The sequence below is a fragment of the Xiphophorus hellerii genome, chromosome 2, assembly GCF_003331165.1.
Source record: "Xiphophorus hellerii strain 12219 chromosome 2, Xiphophorus_hellerii-4.1, whole genome shotgun sequence".
NCBI classification, from domain to species: domain Eukaryota; kingdom Metazoa; phylum Chordata; class Actinopteri; order Cyprinodontiformes; family Poeciliidae; genus Xiphophorus; species Xiphophorus hellerii.
The window spans coordinates 22,004,329-22,028,758 of NC_045673.1; the positions used below are offsets into that span (position 1 = coordinate 22,004,329).

General features: G+C 39.1%; 4 protein-coding genes across 7 annotated transcripts; 2 read left to right on the forward strand and 2 right to left on the reverse strand.

Moving 5' to 3' along the window:
• The first annotated feature begins 1,261 nt into the window (after window positions 1–1,261).
• golt1bb (golgi transport 1Bb) lies at window positions 1,262–3,291 on the forward strand. 2 transcript variants are annotated; one of them, XM_032577301.1, is made up of 5 exons: window positions 1,262–1,447; window positions 1,768–1,859; window positions 2,314–2,492; window positions 2,574–2,655; window positions 2,739–3,291. In XM_032577301.1, exons 1-5 carry the CDS (start codon window positions 1,417–1,419, stop codon window positions 2,775–2,777), a joined length of 423 nt encoding a protein of 140 aa, XP_032433192.1. In that variant the 5' UTR covers window positions 1,262–1,416; the 3' UTR covers window positions 2,778–3,291. The 2 variants fall into 2 exon arrangements, with proteins under 2 accessions (XP_032433192.1, XP_032433199.1); XM_032577308.1 differs by having other exon boundaries at window positions 1,263–1,441.
• Window positions 3,292–7,007: 3,716 nt separating this feature from the next.
• LOC116735967 (spexin) lies at window positions 7,008–8,623 on the forward strand. Its single transcript, XM_032588168.1, has 5 exons — window positions 7,008–7,361; window positions 7,464–7,509; window positions 7,604–7,663; window positions 8,195–8,272; window positions 8,342–8,623. Exons 1-5 carry the CDS (start codon window positions 7,299–7,301, stop codon window positions 8,386–8,388), a joined length of 294 nt encoding a protein of 97 aa, XP_032444059.1. The 5' UTR covers window positions 7,008–7,298; the 3' UTR covers window positions 8,389–8,623.
• Window positions 8,624–8,968: 345 nt separating this feature from the next.
• ldhbb (lactate dehydrogenase Bb) lies at window positions 8,969–16,536 on the reverse strand. 2 transcript variants are annotated; one of them, XM_032588153.1, is made up of 8 exons: window positions 16,148–16,536; window positions 13,266–13,402; window positions 12,107–12,224; window positions 11,268–11,441; window positions 10,997–11,170; window positions 10,789–10,906; window positions 9,950–10,073; window positions 8,969–9,398 (listed from the first exon to the last, which is right to left on the reverse strand). In XM_032588153.1, the coding sequence occupies exons 2-8, from the start codon at window positions 13,392–13,394 to the stop codon at window positions 9,231–9,233; spliced, it is 1,005 nt and encodes a 334-aa protein (XP_032444044.1). In that variant the 5' UTR covers window positions 13,395–13,402; window positions 16,148–16,536; the 3' UTR covers window positions 8,969–9,230. The 2 variants fall into 2 exon arrangements, with proteins under 2 accessions (XP_032444044.1, XP_032444037.1); XM_032588146.1 differs by lacking the exon at window positions 16,148–16,536 and adding an exon at window positions 13,729–14,005.
• A 607-nt stretch (window positions 16,537–17,143) lies between these two features.
• Window positions 17,144–23,473, reverse strand: tmpob (thymopoietin b). 2 transcript variants are annotated; one of them, XM_032588135.1, is made up of 6 exons: window positions 22,834–23,473; window positions 22,547–22,664; window positions 21,274–21,429; window positions 21,020–21,126; window positions 20,833–20,933; window positions 17,144–20,024 (listed from the first exon to the last, which is right to left on the reverse strand). In XM_032588135.1, exons 1-6 carry the CDS (start codon window positions 23,065–23,067, stop codon window positions 19,634–19,636), a joined length of 1,107 nt encoding a protein of 368 aa, XP_032444026.1. In that variant the 5' UTR covers window positions 23,068–23,473; the 3' UTR covers window positions 17,144–19,633. The 2 variants fall into 2 exon arrangements, with proteins under 2 accessions (XP_032444026.1, XP_032444018.1); XM_032588127.1 differs by having other exon boundaries at window positions 21,020–21,129.
• Window positions 23,474–24,430: the final 957 nt, after the last annotated feature.

The following is a 24,430-nucleotide window of genomic DNA, read 5'->3' on the forward strand; positions in this document are numbered from 1 at the left end:
TCACTAGAGTCATGGTAGTTGTAGTTTATTTTAAAAGGCGGAAATGGACACCCATTGAACAACTTTTCCCGTTATTTGTTTTAAAAAACAAAACACTGTGTGTTATGCTTCAGAATCGGTTAATCTATTTTAGCAAAGTGCCTAAAATATAACAAATTAATGAGCTCGTCGCCTAGTTGCCACGCGCGTAAACGCTGCAACGTACTGAACTCAGTATGAGTTAAAATATAAAGAGCTATCACTCTGTTTGAATTTCTGTGTTCGAGAACATCGTTGGAAAGTTGGTTCATTTTATTAATACAGTTCAAAAAGTGTTGGAAACTTTCCTACCACATGGATTTATAACACACAAGGGACAACAAAACAGATTGCTATATTACAAGATATTGTTTTCGTTGGTGCATTTCTGAACCCAACATACAGTTTCTTTTGAAAATGTGAATGTTTCATTTGTTATATAGAAATGTTTTCATTTTCTGTATTTCAATACTGATATTATACATTAGAATACAAATATTCAAGTCTACCGATTTGTAATTTATGCATATTCGAATTAAATAAACAAATTTAATTGAATTAGATGAATGTTACTGACTTGTTATTTTATCAGTGTTTCTATATCAAACTCCAGTCTTAGCAGTACTTTTTTTGTTGAAATATGTTATTTTCCATCAGCATTTTCCATTTAATCTAAATCATACTAATAATCAAACAAATGAGATCCTTCTCCCAGCAACTGGGAGAAGAACACTGACTATAACTATCACTCCTCCTGACAAACTCAGTAACTGTGGTCCTACTCAGTTGCTCATTCCTTGGATCATGGTATGATATTTCTGATAACTATACAGTATTTTTAAATTATAATCTTGTACCTAGTACATTATTCTTTATTTTGGTTGTTGTTTTTATATTCTAATATATATCCTAATTATTTTTATCTTTGTGTGAACCTACATGCCCCGATGCTGCTGATACACCTGAATTTCTCCACTGTGGGACAATAAAGTATAATTCTATTCTATTCTATTCTATTCTATTCTATTCTATTCTATTCTAACAACATATTCTTTAATCTCCTGGGATTAGGAACATTTCTCGTTTGTTGTCGTTTTTGATTGACCTGAACCTCTGTCAAGCATTAACAATTGACTAAAAGTTCTCTTATGATCCCAAAAGAAGCTCAAGAGTCTGACGTTTGTGCGTGATGCCAATATAGACGATCTCTGATGCATTGCGTGAGTGCGTACGTGGCTCCATTTGACGTGGTGGCGTAACATACCGCTAGCTTTGCCCGTGGTTGTGGCACTACAGCCATCGTAGCAACAATTGAATTAGCTTCTGGTCTTTAACAGTCACAGATTTTAGGAGCGGCGGTCATCGTTTGGTTTGGTTAAATCTTCGGAAGCTTTCAAAATGATTTCACTCACGGATTCACAAAGTAAGAGTTGTTTTTTTTTTTTTTCAGCCTTTCTTTGTCGGTAACTAACTGTGTTTAGCTAAATGTACGAGGCTAACAGCGAAAAAACGATTGGTTGAGAGCATCATTACGTCACTGTGGAGGGTTTATTTCTTATTTAGACATTTACAATTTACTGTATTATGTGGGAAACTGTAGACATTTAAATCAGCAGCTACTTCATTAAACTCACGCCCTCCTTTATTCTAATCGTGTTTTCATTGTACGCTCTTCCTTTTATTGCTTACATGTGAGCAGCAGTGATTGACGTAATACTGATCAAATCTCTTGTTCCCTAAACTTCGCAGAAATTGGGATGGGACTGACGGGCTTCGGTGTGTTTTTCCTCTTTTTTGGGATGATGCTGTTTTTTGATAAAGCTCTGTTGGCGATAGGAAATGTGAGTTCTTCAAACACTCTTCCAATTCCACTGCATGGTTTCACAATATTAAAAGTTTTTTTATTTTTTATATACTTTTTGGTTGTTTTGGTCAGTGACATCACAGAAGTAAGCTGTCGATAGGAGGCTAAAGTTACAGCAGACTGGTGAATTTGCATAGACAGAAGCATTCTGGAGTATTTGAGTTGCTACTTTGCAGAATTTTCTGTAAAATCAATCAAACTTGCATTAGATTACCCACAGAAAAAACATGTCCTGGTCGGGTCCAATCTATTAAGCATTTCCTTCTGGCAAATTGATTAAAGCATGAAAAAAAAATGTTTTCAACAACAAATGTCTGAGTTTTCGGCATGATATGAGGAAACTGACAAAGTGTCTTCGCTCAATAGTAGTGTCCTTTTATCTTTATTGGATAGTATCTCTAAACCTTATAATATTTTGCATCTGCATGCAGATTCTCTTCGTGGCAGGCCTTTCTTTTGTCATCGGCCTCGAGCGCACCGTCAGGTTCTTCTTCCAGAGACACAAAGCGAAAGCCACTAGCTTCTTCCTGGGAGGCATTTTTGTGGTTCTGACCGGCTGGCCGATCATCGGCGTCGTCCTGGAAATCTACGGTTTCTTCCTCTTGTTCAGGTCAGGTCAAAGGCTGATAAAACGCCTCACACTCGCACACACTTTTCCGCGGCTCACGTCGCTCATGCTTGGCGTTTACAGGGGATTCTTCCCGGTGGCGGTTGGATTCATCAGGCGAGTGCCTGTTATCGGCTCTTTGCTCAGTTTACCAGGGATTAGGACGGTAAGTGTCACGTGGGAGAAACGCGTACAACTCAAGGTTGGTGGAGATTTTCAGTGGTCGTTTTGTTGCTTGCTGTCTTTCAGTTGGTGGACAAAATTGGTGAGAGCAACGCTATGGTATAACATTACGCTGTCGACGTGAAAGGGGGGACCTTTCCACAATTTATCATGGATTTTCATCGTGACTGTACGTTCCAGTCCTCGTCACTCCAGAAAAGTTCATTCACACGTTTTTCTGCAGAAAACACACAAATGTGTCTGTAAACATTCCTCTGACAGCATCCGTTCCCCTCGTCCAGACACAAGGAGTATCCGAGTGAGACTGAACAACAATGCAAATGTTTGTCTTTGTTTTTTTCTTTTTTTTAAAATAAAAAACTCTTTGTACCTTTCCTTGGAATATTTATGGACTAAACACTTGGCAACACTGGACTATCTAAGAGGAAAGTCAGTGCCTGGGAGCAATCCTGTATGACATGTGACTGGATTATTGATAATGGATTTTGAATTAAAAACATGGTTGTAATCTTTACAGAAATGTGCGTTTCTGTAAAAATATGTTTTGAGATGTTTGTACTGTAATTTTTACAGTGATTTTTCTAAATGTATACCTGCAATAAATTGTCCTTTTTGCAAATGTGTGTGTGTGTTTTTTTTATGTTCTCTGAAAAGCCAACCTGGATTTTTTTTTTTTATTCAAGTACATTAAGCATCGTCCAGCTTGAGGTTTTGACCATGTGACAAACTAGAGTAAAATATCTTAGTTTTATAATATCATGGTATTAACACAATTTAAAACAAAAGAACTGTAACACAGTCTAGTATTAATTATGTAAAATTGCAAATAAACATTTAGACCAGATATGTGCAGTACTAGCTTTTACAATTTTTAACTCCAATGTAAAAGTCTTCAGTATTTACGTCCAAATAGTTAAAATTGTTATCAAATTTCTTAATTCTGACCATTTAAGTAAAAAGCTGTGTAGTTTTCTCACCGGGGTTCCAGTGATCAGCTTCCTGTCTATCAGTGACTCGCCACACAACTGCAGAGTCACCAACATATTACTGTAAACGAGGTAAGTGCACAGTCACCCTGCGGGGCTCCTGTTTTGACTGCACCGAGATGCTTTTGATCCCTGAGCCTCACGATCTATCATCTGGACCAGCAGCTCACTTAGAAGGACCAACGAAGAAGAACTCGTCCACTTTAGCTTTTATTTTGACAGCAGATCCATTTTTGTAAGACCGTCTTATTGTTGGCAAAAGAAGTAAATATTTAAGGTGCTGATTAAAAGATCCCGCACACACTTATTTGGGCGAATTTAATAATTTGTCATAAGTAGACTTTTCATGTTAACAGTTATGAAAATTGACTGGTGCAATGCAGCTGATTTCCAACATGGCTTTTTTTTTTTTAATCTTAAAACTTTTATTGGATAATGGAATTAAACAATATTTGAGTTATTAGGTCGGTTAAACAACTTCTAAAGGTTCGGACATCAGAAATAAAACGTTACTTTCTCAGCAAGGAGACAAAATCGTATAGAACAAACTCCACCTTGGAAATGTTATTGTTCACCTCTGGATGGCGCTAATTCACCTGCTTTCACTGATGTCTGTACAGTAGAGGAGTCGTCTCCAACCCCCGGTCCGCGGATCGGTACCGGCCCGTGGACCAATTGGTACCGGGTATTGGTTCCGTTTTATGCATTATCTGAGTCTGAAGGATCTTTTATTTTGAAAATCCTTTAACCGGATTCTCTCGGTTGCGCGCCAACATTGAGCCCGCAAGCAGCAAAATGAGTAAGAAATGGATCAGATTCTTTAGAAGGCTTCTTTGGGAAGGGAAAAGGCCCAGAGAAGAGACAGGAGAATGGATTTATCCCGGTAGGTGATTCCCACATTCCAAGCCCGCTCTGCATGATATGGTGACCGGTTCGCTAATGAGGCAATGAAGCTTCAAACTGCTTCGCCACATAGAGACAAAGCTCCCTGTGAATAAGCAACACTTCTGGTGTCTTCGTCTCTCATCACTCCCTGATGGGACCGTCTCGTTGCAGAGAAACAAGCTCAGGGCTCCCATTGATTTATCGTTATGAGTTTAAATTTTCATGAAAGTAAAATGTTCGTTTTTGTGGCGCATCTGTATCTTATTTTGAAGGTGTAAACGTTACCATAGCGACCAGAATCAGAGAGCGTTAGGGCAGTAGTAGAGAGGAGAGGAGTAGAACTTGTGAGTCTTATGTCTGGTTCACACGGCACGATTTAAGGATTGTCGACCGATTTTCCAAACCTGTGATCACACAGAAGCCAATAAAAGTCCAACAGGTTCGGTCGGTTTGTGTGTCCAGCCACACGGCAGGAGCAACACACCACAACACGAACCGATTCCACTCAGGAACATCCCGATTCCAGAAGAATATCCAGTAAAACCACCAACATATGTGAATTTAGAATAAACAAACACGGATGACGATGTAGAAGCAATAGTGATAGTTTGTGGACTCATTTTAAGCGAGCTAGTGTCAGCATCAAGTCCTAATTGAATGAAGCCTCATCATTATAACCTATTTATGTCAGGTTAATGACAGCTGAAAAGTTACCAGGTTTATCAACTGTGGTACCAGTTTCGCTCCAGTTCCTCTCATTATCATTTCTGTTGATATTCCTTGTACGAAATGCTGAATAAACATTCATGCTGTTTCCACATATCATCTCTGATGTCCACCAGTTGCGCCATGTCAACTGTTTGGGATTCCCCTCCGTGCTTACGTCACCGCGCTCACAATTGAACATGTTGAAAATGCCCGATGTTAGATCGGACGTATGTGACACACAACATTTAGAACTCCAAACGTTCTAAGATTGCCCTAAGGGGAAACTTGGGGCAAAACATTGGAAACCGTGCCATGTGAGCTAGGCTTTAGCAGGGACACCAACATGCGGAAACCTTGTCTGACGGTTCACACCCCTCATCATACAGGGTGCAGAATAAATTATTTGGTGTTTATTGCTCCCCTTCGTGATGCTGCCCTGGGCAACTGCTCATAAGATAAGCCACTGCTGCATTCATCATTTCCCTTATGTTTTTCAATTTTCCTTAGAAGTCTACAGTAAATATCCATGTTTGACTTTGGAATCATAAATAAAACGTCCTAATCCAGTCAGAACAAAAGCCGTAGCTTCTCACCAACCCTGACTTCAACATGGCCGCCTTGCATATGACACTCAGCGATGGACTGTGTAAAAAGTTTACTTGCTCTTCTGATGGTTTTTATCTCAATGACGTTCACCCCTCTTCAGTGGACATGCTGCTCCAGGGTTTGAGCATTTAGCAATGAGAAAAACACTATTAGCTTGTTTTGCTAACAGTAGTTAGCCTGGTAACTGTGTTTATTCCACTTAAACGTGGAGCTGGAACACAGTTTAGTTGGGTTTGATGTCATTCCCAGATCAAATATGTGACTTTGGACTGATTCACTGTTGACATTTTCAAAACGGATCTTTAAATATATTACAGTTGATTTCTGGATGTATTAAAATATGAACTCTGATGTTGATGACCTCAATGTTGAGTGATGTGCAGTCGCCTGTGGGAACCTGATAGTCTATGCAAATGTTACACAACATCTTCTCTTGTGGATAGTGCAAAGAAATGTCTCTGATACTGAATGCGTAGCTCTAATGAAATTAAGCTCACACTGTTTTACAGCTTTAAGCTTCCTGGCGGTGGGGTCTTTTACCCCCTCTATACTGACGTCACGCTGTCATCACATGAGTCTCATTCATAAGTCAAACTCCATGTAGTGTGTGACCCTGCAAAGATCCTCTGTAGATTGGAGGCTTCAAAGTTCAAACTTCTCCCCAGCACATGTTGCTAACATGAAGAGACAGCCTCAGCAGCACCTTCCACTCCATCCCAGCTGGAGTGTTAGGTGTGACGTCGTTAAATCACCTGTCAGCCTCATCACTGATGTCACATAACGAGCTGGTTTACTTAATATGCGTCTTGAAAGGCAGAAGGAACGTTGATCCAACACTTACACAAGCTACAGCCTGCAGAACAAAAAACTCAATAACAGTAAGACTGCATTATTATTATTATTATTATTATTTATTACTATTATTACTATCATTGCAACAAATAGTTACTATTGGTGATGCCTAGGGTGTACATTTGGATGGAATTCAAATTTATTGCTCTTATTCAAGCCTTAGTTAGCGAGTTGGATGATTGTCTTTCAAAAATGTTTGAAATTCCAACGTTAGATTTTAAACAGCAGTATTTATGTTGCCATCTACTAAAGGTTTAACTTTGCTTACATTTAAGCAAATTATAAATCTTGTGTCAAGATTTATAATTTTCATAGTGACTGTTTATGTGTGCTTCTAACTTAGTGTTAGGGAAAGTAATACTCCACTTAAGAGTCTGCTATGTAATTTAAATAATTCTAGCAAAACATTGGGGATAATTGGTAGCAGGATGTATGCAGTGCGTATGCTACGGTATAATAGCATATAAGTAAGTGACACCATGTACAGGATTAGAAATATGAGGAACAATTTGAACTCGTTTGTAGATGCAGAGCTAAAGTGCTGACAGTTTGCTGGTCAATAAGTTATTTTCCTTTGCAGGCTTAAAAAATGTCTCTAAAGGTCACTCTTCTTGTGGTGTGGTTGGTTTCTCAGTGCTGGTCCGCTCCATATGTAAGTACAGGCTGATTTTTGATAGAGGTATTTTCCTGTCTAGAAGTAACATTGCAAAAAAAAAAAAAAATCTTTTAATTATTTGCTGTTTTTTTCTTCCAGAGGAGAAACTGGACTCCTCAGGCAATATTGTATCTTAAAGGCGCACGTAAGGCGAACATTTATAGCAAGAAAAAAAAAAAAAAAATGTAGGCAGTTTGAAGCTGTTTTGTTGCTGAGGAAAAAATGTTGACACGTTGCAGAGGGACACCGCTCAACCCTGGAGCGCAGCAGCAGAGAAGAAGGGGACGCTTTACAATTAGGTGCGTCTCACATTTATTTATTTATTCATCTTTTTCTTTACGCTGTTAATCTTGCAATTGTACACTGATACCAAACGCAATTATTTTAGGAGGGCAATGTGTATGGAGCATTACTTGAAATTTAGTTTGGATACCAGCAAATTAAATAAAAAAAATGACATCTTTAAATTCATATTTTCAAGTACTACAAATCCACTCAATGTATGTGTTAGAACAGGCTCCTTTGACCTCTTCAAAATTTTGAAATACTAAAAGTCTTGATTTAAATATGTGATCTTGGTATGATTTGGTGGTATGGCTGGGAGTGAGTAATAGACAGAAAAAAAAAGAGTACATACTAATACAAATAAATTAATAAATGTTTTGATTCATCACCATGTTTCAAAACTTCTCCTAAATTCATGCATAAAAAATATGATGCATCCAAGGCCAGAGGGACGGCGACAACCAGTTCCTGTAAAACTATACACCAATTTATTATGCTAAAGATTTTTCAAAGTTTCCAAACGTTTCTGTTTTGTTCCTCTTAAGTGAACTTTAATCAGATCAACGATGGGCTGGGATTGTCTTCAGCTTCTGTCGAGCTCCTGCAACAAGCTGCAGAAGAAGGTGAACTTGCGCTTCATTTACATGCTCTATAACCTGCTTAGAAGTTAAAATCTCTTCATCCTTCTTCAGGTGGCGGCAGACACGTTTACCGAGACTCGAGCTTACAACATCTCTGATTACTTTTTGCCTGATCCAGTTGTCGTACTTGCTGTTGGATATTTGAACTCTAAAATGTCGTTGTTGGTATGAATGGATAATCTGCAGCAAAGAACTCTTAAATAAACTTCATTGTTCTAAAAATGTAAATTGATTATGACTGACTACATTCTCGTGCTGTGATGTGTTTGCTGGCAGAAAATTTTGTTTGGTTCCTCTTTCAATGTGCTTTTTAAGCAAATGGGTTCCTGTTGTAAAAGTTTAGAAATTGTTTTCAGTATGCTCCTGGTATGGTAAAGTTGGGAAAGGAACATTTGAAACAAATTTATCTTTTCAAACTTTATTCTTTACATGTTATGTCCTTCCTTTCTTTTTTTGTTTCCTTCCTTCTTTCCTATCCTGTCAATTAAACCTGTCACCTATTAAGATGCTGAGTGAATATCAACAGCTTGCAGTCAAACATCACCACCCTGTCATCACTGAAGGTGCCATGTGGGGGTCAGACATGATGCTCTTAGCTGACATTAAGACACAGTGATGTGTTTCTGCAGCACTATGACCATAACAGAGTATATTTAATGTCAATAAGTGAAGCCACAACCCAGTAAACCTTCTTTATTTTGTATCAAAGCAACACTTTGTGTGTCTGAACATGTACATCAAAACATTTCCCTCTGTTTTTACCACCTTCAATCTCCTCACGAACATTTATAAATGTTCAAAATGACACCTACGGCTAAATGTGATAAGAATCTACAGGAAGCAGTGAGTGAGGCGCAGCAAGTGGAACTGAATGGTTTTCAGTGACTGCAGAGTGAAGAGCAACCGTGGAGATGTTTCTGCATCGCCCCCTAGTGGAGGGTTAGATGTCCCGCAGGTCCCTCTGGATGTCCCACAGCGCGTTGGCGCTGGCCTGCACCTGGGCCACCTCTTCATCTGTCAGGGTCATGTTGACCACACTGGCCACGCCTCCGCTGTTCAGCACGCAGGGCAGACTCAGGTACACCTCGTCGCCGATCCCATACATGCCCTGTTGAGGCAGAAACATTAAAGTCAAAAACCAAGTCGCAGGGATTCCTGATTCCATCCTGTTGCAGTGGTGTTTAGAATGAGAAAAATCAATCAATCAAAAAAAAGAAAAATATTAGTGTGACTTTACAACCACAAAATAAGACTAGGTAGCTGGATAGATTATTTAAGATTAATAGGTAGATTAATAAACATAGATAGATAGATAGATAGATAGATAGATAGATAGATAGATAGATAGATAGATAGATAGATAGATAGATAGATAGATAGATAGATAGATAGATAGATAGATAGATAGATAGATAGATAGATAGATATGGAATCATCAGGTCTGCCTGCTGAAATATTCCTCAAGCTATAGAAAAATGATCAAAATATCAGATAATTTCCTGAATTAGATATGTATTTTTCTTATAAACTGAGAAGCTGATAAATATCCAACTTGATTATAAGGCAGAGAGCATTAACATTTCTGAAAGGGTGCTATAAGAAGTAGAAGTCAAATACGAGTTACTTATGAATGAGTGACTGAATGCATTTATGCTTTACCTGCACCATGGTGGAGACCGGATGGATTCTGTTCATGTTCCTCATGAGGCTCTCAGTTAAGTCGGCCACACTCAGACCGATGGCCCAGTTGGTGTAACCCTTCAGCTTGATCACCTCATACGCGCTTAAAGACACAGAAATACACAGCTTTACACGCAATAAAAGATTTCACTAAATAATGCCTGGACCTAATTCTGCTGAGACTTTAAATTTAGCTAAAGTTAATGTCAAATTACAAAACAAACTCCATGTAAAGCATATTTTCTCTTGTAAAGGCATCTTTGGGGTTTTACTGTGTTTTAGGGAAGACGTACACCAAAACTGCTTTCTATTTATGTCAAAACAATTATCAGCCCATGCTGGAGTGTGAGCAGAGAAAATGGTTCCATAAGCGGCGATATCTGGGTTCAGAGTCTTGCCCCAAAATTAAACAGCTAAAAAATGACAATGACACATTTATTAATACTCTCAAAATGACTGCTGCCGTGGTTGTTGATCAGAGTTTCTACAATCATTTAATAAATTACCCACTTTCTGTTTTTCAGGGGAATACAGGCGTATTCTTAAAAATGGGAAAGATGGGAGAACATGGCACTCAGGCGATTCAGATGTCTCTTTATGTAAGACTGAGAAAGAAAACAGCCACATATCGACAGCTAAATAAGGTAACAGACCTAAATCTCTACGCATTTTCATTTATCCCTCTCCTGTGTAAATCATCAGATAAATATGTTGTTCTTTAGAATATCTTAATGTAAAACCAAATGACAGATGGACCGAACAGAACAAAGAGCCTCTAGAAAAAAGGTAGCGGCTTCCCAATTTGACCTGATGTTTACCTATCCACCACCATCTTATGAGTTTCTTTCCAGTTCTCTTCATCAAAGTCTGTGCCGATGTTGGGGTTCAATGTCTGCAGGCTGACTCCGGCCACATTTGTCCCGCTCCATACAGGCACTAACATGCACATTGTGAGATTGTCATGAGGCAGTAAGTTCAAAGTGCCAACATACAGTATATCTAAGTAAAAACAAACAAATTCCTCACCACTGGTGTCTCCGTGTTCTCCCAGGATCCACCCGTTGAAGCTACTGGAGTGGATACCAAGCTTGTCCGCCATCAGGAAGCGGAAGCGGGCCGAGTCCAAGTTGGTGCCGCTGCCGATGACGCGGTGCTTCGGAAGGCCGCTCAGTTTCCAGGTCACGTAGGTCAGAACGTCGACTGTTAAAAGCATTTTAGCGGTATTTAAAATAAATATTGCAATCTTTATATGGAAGAGGAAACGCTGTGTTTTATATAAAGGAAGGGTTGGACATGCCCGGGTTGGAAACAACAATGATGATGCAGTCGGGGCTGTATCGTACAATCTGAGGGATGATGTGCTTGAATATGTTGACGTTTCTCTGTACGAGGTTCAGCCTACTCTCCCCCTCCTGCTGACGGACTCCGGCTGTGACGACAATGATGCGAGAGTTTGCTGTAACTGAGTAATCTGAAAAGGAAAAAGGGCAGTCAATAAGTTGTAACAAAACAAACTTTGCAGTTTAAGATGCAAGTCTATATTTACATCTACAAATAATAGATGGTAATTTCTCTAAAGTGCAGTCTTGTCGACATTACAAAACAAACGGTGACTTCTCACATCAGTAACTGCTTCACCTCTCTCTCTCTCCACTGTTCAAATGTTTAATCATCACTTCTTAATGAGTCTTGTTGAATCATTAACAAACTTAATGAGCTGGTTTGGGCTAGATGTTGCTGTCAACAGAGTGAAGAGCAAAGGACTGAGCACACATCCCTGAGGATCTCCTTTTCCCAGTTTAATACAGAGTAACGTCTTACTTGCACATTTTGTTTGATACTTGTCTTAAATTTTTATTTCTATTTTCAGAATCAGCTGGAATATAATGTTCCATGTTAATAACCGTTTGAATAGAAATGTATAGTGGAGATGTTGTTATTCAAAAGTTGTGCTGTGAAGGTGTGTAGAGTTTGTGCAAGAGTCAACTGTTGGCAAAAAACAGAGGGTCCAGAGGAGGTGGGAGGCTGGCCTGTATGTGCCCACAACTAATGGGAAATAGTTAATTGCTAAGAATAACCATCACCATTAGCAGCAGGTTGAACATCTTCTAAGTGTTTTTAGAAAAATAGATTTACCTTTGTCTGCGACTATTTTGGGGGTTTTGAGGAAAAGGCTGCCGTGCTGCAGGTCCATCATCTCTCCCTTCAGCTTGTCCTCCAGCACATCCACCAGGGCCAGCTCATCAGCCAGCTCCTGCGCGTTCAAGCAATTTATTTTAAAGCTCCAACATTTAGCGCTCAACCTGCAACTGCTTATGCTGTATCCCTCACATGTTTTGTCACATTCCAGCCACAAAGTTCAACATGTTCTATTGGGATTTTATGAGACAGAGAAACAGAAAATACTGCATAACTTGGAACAGGAAAAGAAGTGTATTGTGCACTTGTATTTGACCCTCATTATTCTGAATACTCAAACTAAAACACTCAGTAAAGCCAACAAAACTCTAAGTCTCCATTTAAGAGTAACATAAAGAAAGCTAGTATTTAAAGAAAACCATTTGTACGTTCAGGCCTGGTTGAAAAATGCCATTATTTTATGCTATAATTGGTACTACACAGAATATACCATGTTCACTGTGAAGCATGGTAGTGTAACTATCATGCAGAGGAGATGCTATTTCTCCAGATCCAAAACTGAGGGGAAGATAGAAGCAGCTAAATAGAGGGCAATTCTGGAAGGAAACCTGTCAGAGGCTAGAAATAAATTGAGAAAGGGAGTGGAGCTTTATCTCGAATCACAACAGTGATCCCAGTCATTCAGCCGGAGTTAAGTTCTAACTTAAATTGTACCAAAATATATAAAAAAAGCATCGCTATGCTTGAATCCTTTGGTAAGCCACTGTATTTTTTGATCACAGAAATGTGCTACTCAACTACTTCCTTGAATCTAGATGCTTTAGACAAACCTTCCTCAGATTCAGCTTCCAAAACTATCATGAGAAATCAGTTATATTTAAACATTTCATTTTGGGGTCACAGTTTTTGCTCTACCCGCTATATATAGGGTGTAACTGTCCTATTTTAGACATTGCGAAAACAGTCTGACATGGTTCAGTAGAAAGTGCGTGTAAGCCACCTCCTTTCATGACAATTGGAAATAGAGGGGATAAGATCAAGATCAGAGGCCAAGAGATCAGTAATCTGTTGCCAATCCAGGGAATTATCCCGTACTGTGGCAGAAGCAGGTGGGGAGGGAATGTTGTGCAAAAGGCAAAAACAGTGGCAATCTTACCCTGAGCAGGATACTGACAGCACAGGCCATGCCGACCTGACCCACACCCACTACTGTCACTTTGTTCCTGGGGGGCTCGGGAGTACCGGTGAACAGTGGGGTGATCAGCTTTTGCAGGACTGAAGCCATTCTCAGTGCTGAAACGTGTTAATGAAACAAAATGAAACATTTTACGGTCGAACAATAGCCAAAAGTTAACCGTTTCAAAGAGACGCAACGTGCTCTGCGAGCTGCCCCGCATGTCTAAACTTCATAAATACTGCAGTCTGTCAAAGTGCAGCAGGATCAAGAATTAAAGGTGGCAGTTATCTCGGTATCATTTCCCCCCTTTTTTTGTTCATCTAAATCCCATAATCCGCCACTAGAAGCCACACTTCCTGAGCTCTGTCCCACACATGATTTGTCAGCAGAGTTCACCTTGAAACGACACGCAGTCAGACACAGAAAGAGCAGCAATACTTGCTTTGTTCGGCGACGCTCCGAGCTGCTAGGTATAAATACCACCATGTAATCAGCATGGCAGACTGGTGGGGACACCTAAGGCGTGCTTCCCTTAGAGCTGCATCAACGACACTTCCCAGAGTGGTGGCTGTGCAGTCCAGAAAATCGAGGCAGGTATCCCGGTGTGCTGCAGTAGCAGCAGCAGCGGTAGCAGCGTAGAGGACATGTGACTCAGGACCGGATGGAGGAGCTGCGAGCTGCACAGATCTCCTCTCTCCTCCTCCTCTCCCTGAGCCATCCTCCCCTCATGGAGGACGGGACACTATAATCTCACTGACTGCACACTGCTAAAGGAGTTACTGTAATCCCTTAACACTGCTTCCATCTGCTGCACCTGCACTACCCAGGAACCTCAACTTTCCCTCTAGTAATACTCTCATGAAGTGAAACTTCTTCCTGTTTGCTTTAATCTAAATGAAATTTGTACATTAAGAACATTTATTTATGGAACACAATTACCTGCATCAGCAGCTCTTAAAGGTATACATAGTTTTAGTTTTGATTAGGGTTAGGGTTAACCCTAACATAACATAAACATAATTTAAAAATGAGAATTTGAATTAAAAAAGCTCAGTAAATTAGCATATCGTTACGAATTTACAGTAATACACACAGAGTGATACATTTCGCATCTTAATGAAATTTAGATTATTATAGCTTACAGCTTAATACAAAGATTTTTAAACTTTTGCATATTCATGGTAAGTTGAGTGGAAGGAAAAACTGTTAAAAAAGTCTAAAATAAACAGGAGTCCAGTTTTTAAAAGGACTGACAATAAAATAAAAACAAATGTTATTTTCAAACTGTTTGCTAACTAATAAAAACATTATTTTTCATCTAGAATGGTTATGTTGTCTCCATGTAAGTGGTCTAGTTGCAGCATTTTTGTTCACAGAATGCTGTATCCAAGCTTTAAAATGGAAGGTTCAGTGGAAGGAAAAACTGTGGTAGAAAGCAACAGTTTTCTAACAGTTTAACTGCAGCTTTGAGATGATTATTTTATATAATTAGTTTTTCATGTTTTTTCCAATTTTTAATGTCAAAAATTATTTTAAAGTTTGTTGAAACTGGAAAACTTCCAATGTTTAATAATGTTGAATGGAATAAAGTTGGTACATAAATAAATAAATAAAATCTTCTTTACTTTTTAAAATTACAGTTATTTCATCTTCCTAATTTGCATTTTCTTTTGAATATTTTATTCGTTTAAAATATTCTAGGGGGCGCTGTTGAGGAATTAGGCCACGGCCACCAAATATTGGACTGCATTCCTGTCGGGGGGGTGGATAAGGATCGATCCCAGTGATTTTGGTGCAGCTCAGCTGAAATACGTGGAATTTAGAGCCAAACGTATGGCAACGGCGTCACCTGTAAATTCGCCACGCCCACCTGCTCCAACGAAATCTCTTTGCGCTTTAAAGCAAGTGAGACCAGCTAGTTATCTGTCTTCTGACACAAGATCATGTTGATTAGTTCAAGGGGGTCAGAGACAGACAACAAACAGGACATAATTTTGGCAGTAATAACAGCTTTACAAACAGGAAGAGTTCAGTCTGATTTCATGTCAGACTGAGAGAAAAATTATGTTTTTATATACAAATAACAAATCTTTAAGCACAGGCAGACGTTACTGACAACAATATACCGCTTACTGTAAAACTGTGAGTCTGTCCATTCACTATAACTGAGTGACACTGGATTACCCATGAAGAAACAGTCAGGGATCACAAGAGTGCTGTGCCCTCCAAGCACGTAAACATGGGGAGGTATTTACATGGCTTAGCACCAAGGTCAGGAAGAAGGGACAGCAGTTCTGTGTCTTCACAATAAAAGCATGCTTTCATTTACAACAATATCAGACATTTGTGTCTCATAAACGTGTAAGGTCAGTCTTACAGTGGCGATGGAGAAAATGTGATTTGAAATTCTAATTGGGTATATACACATATTAACTTGAAAGAACATGCATTGGAAAAAAATTAAACATACTGCAGGCATAGGTGTCTCCTTTCAGATGCAAATTATGTAAAACTAAGGGTAGAAAGCAAAGAAATTCTGAATCATAATGAAAAATTATGTTAAACTGTTGTTTTAAGAATTGAATGCACCTTTTTAGAACACATTCTTTACTACTTTTGGACCTATTAAGACATTTTGCAGATAAGGAATTATAGAAAGTAAAACTACACATGATCTACCTGAATACTAGATCTACTGCTTTAAACCTCTTTCTTGTCCAAATGAACTTAAGCTGCCTTTCTAGATCAAAGAGCCCGTCCTTTTCTGATTTTAAATAAATAAAAAGCAGCAAATAATATCAGGCTACAATTGTTGACCGGATTGTTCAAATCACTTTAGCATGAAAATAATAATTTTTTACCTTTTGTCTTGAGGTACCGCGTACGTTAGTTGAAGCGGCTCGCCTTTTCTCCAGAACAAGAGGATCCGCTGTAGACGTGCCGCTCTGCCTGCCTGCTGTCAACCTCCTGGATTTATTTCACTAAGCCTCTCCGTCTCCAGTGGGTCGCCTCGGCTACACAGACCGACATTCACGGTGTCTTTTCTTCAAAAACACTTCAAAGAAACAAGGTTGAAAATGTAAACAATTCACAACAATTATCACAACTTACTGGTAACTTTTGTTCAGTCAAAAACATTATTGTACATTTATTTTTTCGTGATGTTTGGCGTTACTGTTACTCCTTGTTCTGCTACAAGGAGTTAAAGAGGACAGAAATAAACATCCAGACGTACGGAAACAAGGTTTCTTTACTTTATCTCCCATTCAGCTTTTTGCTTTGCGGCAGAGGTTTTGGATATAATGAAACATTTTAACTCCCTACTTTCAATTTTATTATAATGTGTTTTAGTTATTATGGGTGAAAATTGTCCTTATTGCACCTTAAAGAAAGCCTACAACATTACAGACACAAGGTGAATGACTTCTCCTTCTCTGCAGTTCAACCATGGATACTTGACGACTGATTTCTTGCAGATGCTCGTCATGTTGACTCCATAACCTGACTGTGAGTCAGTTCCTCTGGGCTAGATTGAGGACCTGTTGCCTTTTCTGTTCATTTGTGCGATGTTGACCTTAATTGTGGATGCACAGGTTTGGAAAATAGAAAAAAAATGAATAATTCATCTGGTTGGGAAAATAAGTTTTACGTCAGATCTTGTGGTTACACTGTAAAACAGTGGCATAGACAAATTATAAATGGAAAATTGTTGCCTGACGGTTCACTGACGCAAACTTTCAGGAAATACATTTACAAACCTACAATTCCAGTTTTGTCTTTGTAACACAGGTCTGATTTTATCAGCATTTACAAGCCAGACGGCTCACATAAAAGATTCAAATCATTTTAGGGAGGTGTACTTCAAAAATTTTTTTTTTTTGCAAATAAAAAAATAAAAAAACAGCTAGGGATCACAAGAGAGCTTGTAGACAAATGATCAATGTAGCGTACTTGTAACCAAAGTCAACTTATTGTAGATGTTATGTGTTGTTTGCTTGAGCTTTGAACTTCAGCCAATATTGGTAGCCGACATCCGAGGAGGAGGCCTTCACAGCCACAACAGACTGATTCAACATTTCAAGATAAAGCATCTCTGGTCCAGAGAGCTCCCACATTTCCCACTACAAAAAGTTACTTTTACATACATGCTGCTTTTTCACCCTCATATTTTAAGACATTCTAGATGTTAAAAGTACACAGTATTACCCTTAACCCTTCTTGAACAGTAATAAGTCCTATTATCTCTTGGATCAGCCAGTAATGAAACAATGCTTAAGCTAACTTTCAGTATCTTGTTTTATTACCTTTATGGCATCTAAACACTTGTCTTGAACTTGTCAAACTTGGACTAGTTTCATAGACTAAATGTCGGGTCTTTAAAATAGTTTGTGCACTTTGGGTCCTTCGTTTTGTTTGTAACAGTATCTTAAAATTTCCTATTTTACTTTCTTGGCATTTTAGAGCCAGCATAAGGATTGTTGGTTGTGTTCCACCTAAAGTAGACTGACTCTTTATTGATTATCAATCAGTGTGGTCACTACATCTAACTCTATTTGCTGACAGGTAAATCAAAGACAAAATGTGGTAAATTAATAAAAAAAACAATGGGAAAACTACTGCATTTATTCAGCATTATAAGGCTATTGAACATTTCACCATACTTATCCAAAAAACCTGAAAGCAAAGTCCATATTATCAAAGACTGTATGACACAAAAAACTGTAAAAGCAATGACTTTACGCTAATAAAAAGCTAAAAGTGGACAAAAAGAAAATGTGGTGACAACCGAATTTATTTTTTGACACACAGCCTACATTATCATAAATAAACAGATTAAAAATCCTTACCCACATAACCCCAGTCATTTGTGTCCATTGTTGGAGAGCTGCCTGAAGATGAATCACTTGTAATTTAGCAAGGTTCAGATTTACTGTACAGTATTACTCGCGTCGCTAACATATTGCTTGAAATCGTTACCTTAAAATGTCTATAAAAAACGTTGAGCATGCCACTTTAGAAAAATATCAAAATAGAAACAAAACCCCTGCAAAAATCTGTGCCACTCCAAACGTCACCTCCAAGTGAGCGAGTCCTCACTTCTGCTGAGAAAGCGAACCAAAGTCCAAGCATTTAACCTCGCCTTTAGTTTGGCGCTGACTAATTTAAGACTGGGTTAAACCGTCCTGAAGCGAGTTACTTTCCTCCTGGTGTCGTCTTTGCGGCCGTTTGAGGCGGGCTATGTGGGTGCACTGCAACAGCCAGCCCTGTATGATGGACTGAAGGATCAAAAATCTCATAAACAATGGTTAAAATAAAAAGAGACGTAATTGTGAACACAATTCGGCGGACATAAACTCCTATGGGCTCATAGATAAGGATGGAATATAACAATTACATTTTTGAGTTCTCCTTTAAGTCAAATATATGGCAGTTAATACAAATAAAAAAAAATACACTAAATTTGGATTTTCTTTTTGTAAATTTACGACAATGCTGATAAAAAATGCCAAAAAAAAAAGCATTCAGTTCATAGTCAGTTAATCATGATTCCAATACCAAGTTTAGATTTTACTAATCACGACTGAAAGCCCCTGGGAAAGACAGGAAAACATTAACCGGCTGATTTTCCTCATTCGGTGACCTGCTGGCACCGCCTGTCTCTCCTACCACCACAAAACGTCTGAAATGAATCAACCTGAGCACCACAGACATAAAAATAACTACCTTCACCTCTACTGCTACAAAGCCAATTCTTTTTTAATTCGTACAGAAACATGAGAACATTATGGTATTAATAGAAGCGCTGCTTTGTGTGTGGAAAACAAAAAAAATAAAAGAAGAGTGAAAGTAATAAAAGAAGGGGAGGGGCACTATGTGCTAACAAGTGTCCAGGCACTTCACAGTCAGAAAAACACCTGGCACAGCGCGTCGGATCAAAACTACAGTATGACAGTCAAGGGGAAAAGAAACAAACAAAAAAAAAAAAACTACAATCATGCACGGATAAAACTGGCCACTCCGCTCCACACTCGTTTCTACATATACGGGTTAGATGCACACAGAGACACAAACGATTCACAGATTAAAATCAACATTTAAGTCGTCTCTTCTGACTGTCGAGCAACAGCGTTATTCAGAAGCTACTGTTTTGAGGAACCGTCCCCCTGCTGTGGCGGGAGAAAAGTTGGAGTCTGGTAAAATAAAGTCTGTTGTTCCAATTAAAACTTTGTCTTTTTGTCCAAACGTGACGGGAAAAGGAGAAAAGGGGGAGTGGCCTGCTGTTGGAGTTGTGGCGCGCTGTGGCATGGGAGGTGATCCGGGCATGGTGGCGAGCTGCTGACGGTCCTTTAGTTGTCGGGGCTGCCAATGGCGGCGGCGGTGCTGCCGCCGATGCCAAGGTAGTTGGCGGCTGTCTCCACAGCACTTTGGACCGGGACGACGACGGCATCTAGGAGGCCTTTCAGGACGTCGATCTGATCCGAACTGAGGTTCTGGTATGCATAGTATAGGGAACCAACCACCACAATGAGGAGCAGGAGTTTGATCAGCAGGGAGAGGAAACCTCGTCTGGGCGGGGCTTTGCTGGAGGAGGCAGAGCTGATTGGTTGAGAATACATCTCGGTGTAGCTGCGGCTCTCTGTGTGAACAGTGCGCTGCACACGAGACTCGTCCAGCCAGTAATCGCTGGGTTTTAATGGCCGACCGGCTGCCCCTCTGATTGGACGCCTGCAGGTTGCACTGCACCCAAAATAAATACACCAAAAAAAGATCAACTTTTAAATTAATTAGCTGATTAATTGAAACACTAATTGATTGGTTTAATGGCAAAAAAATAAGACTGACCTGCAACTAAAAGCTCTGAGACTATTGACCACGTTTTCAGAACTTCTTCTACTACTGCTACTCTCCAATTTGCATAATTTGCTGTTGTTTCAACAGTTAACTTTATGTTTTCTCTTAGTTGTCTTTCTTTCCATAGACGCTACATCTGGTCTGGCGTTACGTTTGGCTGTGATTCCTTCCTGGAGGAGCATCAGCTGAGATAACGCTGCTTTCAACTAATCGTTCTCCTCTCCTACTTACTTTTTTATCTTCATGGACATAGAAAGTACTCCTACATCAATTCATCCATTTCTTTTTGTGTATCTGCTCTGTCTTCTTAAATCCTCAGTTGTACTCAGCCAGGTTCTGGTTCTGCTGCATTTTTCTTCCTGTTAAAGTGGAATTTTCTCCTTTCCGCTGTTGCTACATGCTCGGCATGAGGGACTGCTATAAAGTCAAAGATGACGCAAGCCATTGTCGCTACGTGTCCATGAGGAGTGAAAGCTGAAAATCAGCGGCTCAATGTAATCTGTTGGGTTTCCTTAGATAAAAACTTTTTCAACTACTTTGAATAATTAGCTGAACTTCCTGCACAGTTTCACAACTAGGATGAGCTGGAATGCATGTGTGATTGAATCGGTAAAGTGTCTTGAGACGACGCTGTATAAATAAAACTGAACAGCAAAAGTAAACCTATAACATAAAACGTAACCTCAATAGTTACCTGATGCCTGTGGGTGTGTTTATTTCATTGGCAAGTATATCTTCAACCACACTCTTGCTGGCTTTCTTTGGAGTCTCTTCAGTGATGACCTCTTCTACAACCTACCGGTGTAGAATCAAACATTCTCAAACAAACTCACACCAACATGCGACCGTTCACATTAACTAAATGGAAAAGCGCGACTCGCCTTGGTTTGTCGTCTGCTGCTGGTTCTGACTGTGACAGGAGTTTTTCCTCTGCTCCTTACAGGCTTCTCAACCACAGGAACCGGTTCTGGTTCAGTGGGAATGATCTCTTCTGAATGAGAAGGAAACGAACCACACACTTATTTAGAGGTCTATATAAGAATACTAAATGTGTGCTACTGGCTATTTTGCCCCAATAAACCTATTCATGTCTAATATATATATATATATTACAAGGGAAGTGATCAGTGCTCACCATCTTCTTTGTCACTGTAGTGGTCAGAGTTTGTGTTGCCGTTCTGGTTGCTGTCTGCTTTGGGGAGAGTTGTGACGTCTGTAGGAGCTGCAGGTTCAGCCGCATGCTCATCCAGAAGCTTCTGCAGCTTCTTCTCGTACACCTTACGGGTCGAAGCTGAGAAGACAAGAGAAATGCTTTTTCTCCAAAGAGGACAATTGGAATGACGCGTGATGTTCTGCTTCAGGGAGCGATAGCTGCAAGCATGTCCAGTCAAAACCGGCTGATCCGTCATCACTATTGTTTTGAGTTTTGGTCTTTTGGAAAGAAACAATTGATATCTACTTTCGTTTTCATTTTCCGTCAGATTTGAATACAGAATTTGAAGCCATATCCGTCATTAACTCCATCCAGGTTAACTATAAAGAAGCAACGAGTGCAAACAGATATTTTATGCGACAATAGCAGGATTGTAAAATAGCTTTTACAATCTTCTATTATTGACCCAGAACCGTTAAGATTGAGACAACTTTTTTCCAATTTCTAAAGACAAACTAAGGACATTTTCCCAATTGTCAACAGCTTCCATTTTCAGTTCAATAACCATTTTACACAAATCACATTTTTACACATCATTTTAAGTGAAGCCTATCACAAAGGGTAGTTTTATTACCCTATTTTATTTATTAAATAATTTTAACACTACGGTGACATTTATCCATTTTTTATTCATAAAAGTCCCCTTGATATCCATCTACTTAAAGACTTTTACATTTTTTAAAACTAAAGTCATAATCTTAGATTTCGATCCATTGTAGTACTTTTTATTGACTTCCATTCAATTTAAAAACTCAATTTGTAAACTTTACTAATAAATTCCTAATCCTAAACTTAATTCACACTACAGCTCTAACCCTAACATACAAATAGTTAAGGTAAAAAAAAAAAACTTGATTATTTGACCTAAACTAGGTGAAATTTTACATGAAATATGTAAAATAAACAAGTTTTATTTAACATATTTTATTTTACATACTTAAACATATTTTAAGTTCTGAAGCTTGACAGACATGATGTCTTTGTAAGGGTTTAATTTCAGGATTTATCCATTTGCTTTATGGCTTATTTAAGTGAAATAAAATAAAAAAATTCACTCATTCATTTAATTTTATAGAATTTACAATGCGCTAACGAATTGTTCTTCAGAACTTAACTTTTACCAGATTAGAAATTGAAAAGGGAGAGTTTAAATTTTAATAACATGTGCGTGCTGTGTGGCTCTGAGAAAACCCACCAACAATAGGTCCAGTGTCCACACCATGCTTTGCCAGCTGTTGTTTCAAATCTTCATCTGTGAGCTCCGTCACCTCCACCTCCTCTGTGCGCGGCTTATCCGTCTTTTTCGTTGCTTTCTGGTTAGAAAAGAATACATAAAGAGCAGCATTCAATTAGAGCAACAGGGATTGCCAGGAAGGAGAAAACAGAAACCAAATCACAACTTTTTAAATCAGACGGTGGCCCGCAGACAGCCTCACTTTGGGGAAAAAATAAAAATCCATGCAGCCTCTGAATCAAACTTACTCTTCCAGAGCGGCTCCTGTTGGAAACAACCGGGGTGGGCAGCTCTTCGTCGCTGGAGAATGTGTCTAAAGGAGGAATATTCTTGTTGTTCTGTATGGTCAGGTTCTTTAGATACAACTGCACGTAAACCTCCTTCTTCTGGTCTCCGCTCGGAAGCGGGACATTGTGCGCCGTGAGCTCGTTCTTTAGCTTATCTTTCGTGAGAACCGACGGATCTTCGAGAAATTCTGCCATACTACCTTATATTTAGCGATAGCCTTAAAACTACTTCAGAATGCGGTCTCTTCCTTTACTGCTCGCAGCTCAGAGGAATTATCTACTCCAGTAAGCTGCTCCGAAAACAACAACAGCAGAAACGTGTGCGAATAGCGCTGTTGTCAAACAGAAGTGGCGCCTACCCGCTTGCCTGCTCAACTAGCACCGCCAAAGCGCTTTGTCAAAATAAACGTCCACTTCTGCTTGTTAGCCTAGGAACAAAAATGCTCCCATGTAGCTTGGAATTTTTGGAAACGGGTCTACGCATATACTGGGACAGAAACCCGCTCAAAATCCGGCATTAACGGGCTTTCAATTGAAATAGTTAGCTTAGCTTCCAACCGGTCCACTTGCTTCTGTCTGTCCGCGGCTGCAATAGGGCCACACAAGAATCTGTGCCGCTATTGGACGACACGCTGCTGTGAGCTTTAATTTGATTGGCCGGCTATGAATGGCACAGTGGCAAGAAGCCGCCACAAAGGAACCGGACGACGCGTTTGAGTTTGTTTTATACACGATATCTTTGTGTAAATACTGGCGACCAAATGTGCAGTTAGGTTTGAATATACGTGCTGATACCACGGAAAGCCGAGAAAGGTAGTTTAAGTTACTAATGTAAATCAGTTTTCTTTGAATTTAATAGTACCGACCATTTAATGAGTTAATTAGTTTCCAACTAATTTTAGCTATCTTATAGCAAGGATTTTTCAGTTTCCCAGCCTATAATCAGCTAATTTTAATAATAACAACATTACATAACAATGCAAATATTAAGCGGTTTAGATTTAATCATCCCTCATGTACCACAAGGGGGCAGCATATCCATATACTTATAAATTATAAAGAAGGATTTTTTTTGTAAGTCAGTACGCAAAATAAAATAACTTTGTAAAGTTTCTGTTCACTTTCAGTGAACTTAAAAGAAAACCTGAGACAGAACACATTAATAGCTGTAATAATTGAAAATAATGGATAAATGGAAAGAAAAATGTCCGTAAGTTGACAGAATAACAGCAGAATGATTGTATTGATAGCTTAAAATGATTTGAGACATCTTGAGAAGAAAAAGCAGAGAATCGTAGAGTTAAAGGAGTAAAAAAAAATTTCAACTAACCCCTGACCCTTCACAGGGTCAAAGGAATTATAAAGTTGGCTTTTAGGAGACCTGGAATGTGGAAATCTTTTCAGGATTTTCTGAAACCGAATAGATCGAAAGCATATTCGTTTCAATACGAGACCTCTCTAGAAGGATATGGCATTGTTTGAACATATGTTCCAGCCGTCTTTGAAGGGTCTCTGGGCGTGCAGGTTTCTAACACCACCAGCCCTAGAGGGCATTGCT

What these genes read in the sequence shown, in the direction of transcription:
- golt1bb (XM_032577301.1), top strand. Translation starts at nt 1,417, where the DNA reads ATGATTTCACTCACGGATTCACAAAGTAAGA. An exon ending in CACGGATTCACAAAGTAAGA is followed by an intron (nt 1,448 to 1,767) that starts GTTGTTTTTTTT and finishes TAAACTTCGCAG; the next exon opens with AAATTGGGATGGGACTGACG. An exon ending in CTCTGTTGGCGATAGGAAAT is followed by an intron (nt 1,860 to 2,313) that starts GTGAGTTCTTCA and finishes ATCTGCATGCAG; the next exon opens with ATTCTCTTCGTGGCAGGCCT.
- LOC116735967 (XM_032588168.1), top strand. Translation starts at nt 7,299, where the DNA reads ATGTCTCTAAAGGTCACTCTTCTTGTGGTGTGGTTGGTTTCTCAGTGC. An exon ending in ATTGTATCTTAAAGGCGCAC is followed by an intron (nt 7,510 to 7,603) that starts GTAAGGCGAACA and finishes GACACGTTGCAG; the next exon opens with AGGGACACCGCTCAACCCTG. An exon ending in AGGGGACGCTTTACAATTAG is followed by an intron (nt 7,664 to 8,194) that starts GTGCGTCTCACA and finishes GTTCCTCTTAAG; the next exon opens with TGAACTTTAATCAGATCAAC.
- ldhbb (XM_032588146.1), bottom strand. Translation starts at nt 13,783, where the DNA reads ATGCTGATTACATGGTGGTATTTATACCTAGCAGCTCGGAGCGTCGCC. An exon ending in TCGGAGCGTCGCCGAACAAA is followed by an intron (nt 13,403 to 13,728) that starts GCAAGTATTGCT and finishes AACACGTTTCAG; the next exon opens with CACTGAGAATGGCTTCAGTC. An exon ending in CATAAGATGGTGGTGGATAG is followed by an intron (nt 10,074 to 10,788) that starts GTAAACATCAGG and finishes TGTGTCTTTAAG; the next exon opens with CGCGTATGAGGTGATCAAGC.
- tmpob (XM_032588127.1), bottom strand. Translation starts at nt 23,067, where the DNA reads ATGGCAGAATTTCTCGAAGATCCGTCGGTTCTCACGAAAGATAAGCTA. An exon ending in CTACAGTGACAAAGAAGATG is followed by an intron (nt 21,130 to 21,273) that starts GTGAGCACTGAT and finishes CTTCTCATTCAG; the next exon opens with AAGAGATCATTCCCACTGAA. An exon ending in AACACACCCACAGGCATCAG is followed by an intron (nt 20,025 to 20,832) that starts GTAACTATTGAG and finishes TTTTGGGTGCAG; the next exon opens with TGCAACCTGCAGGCGTCCAA.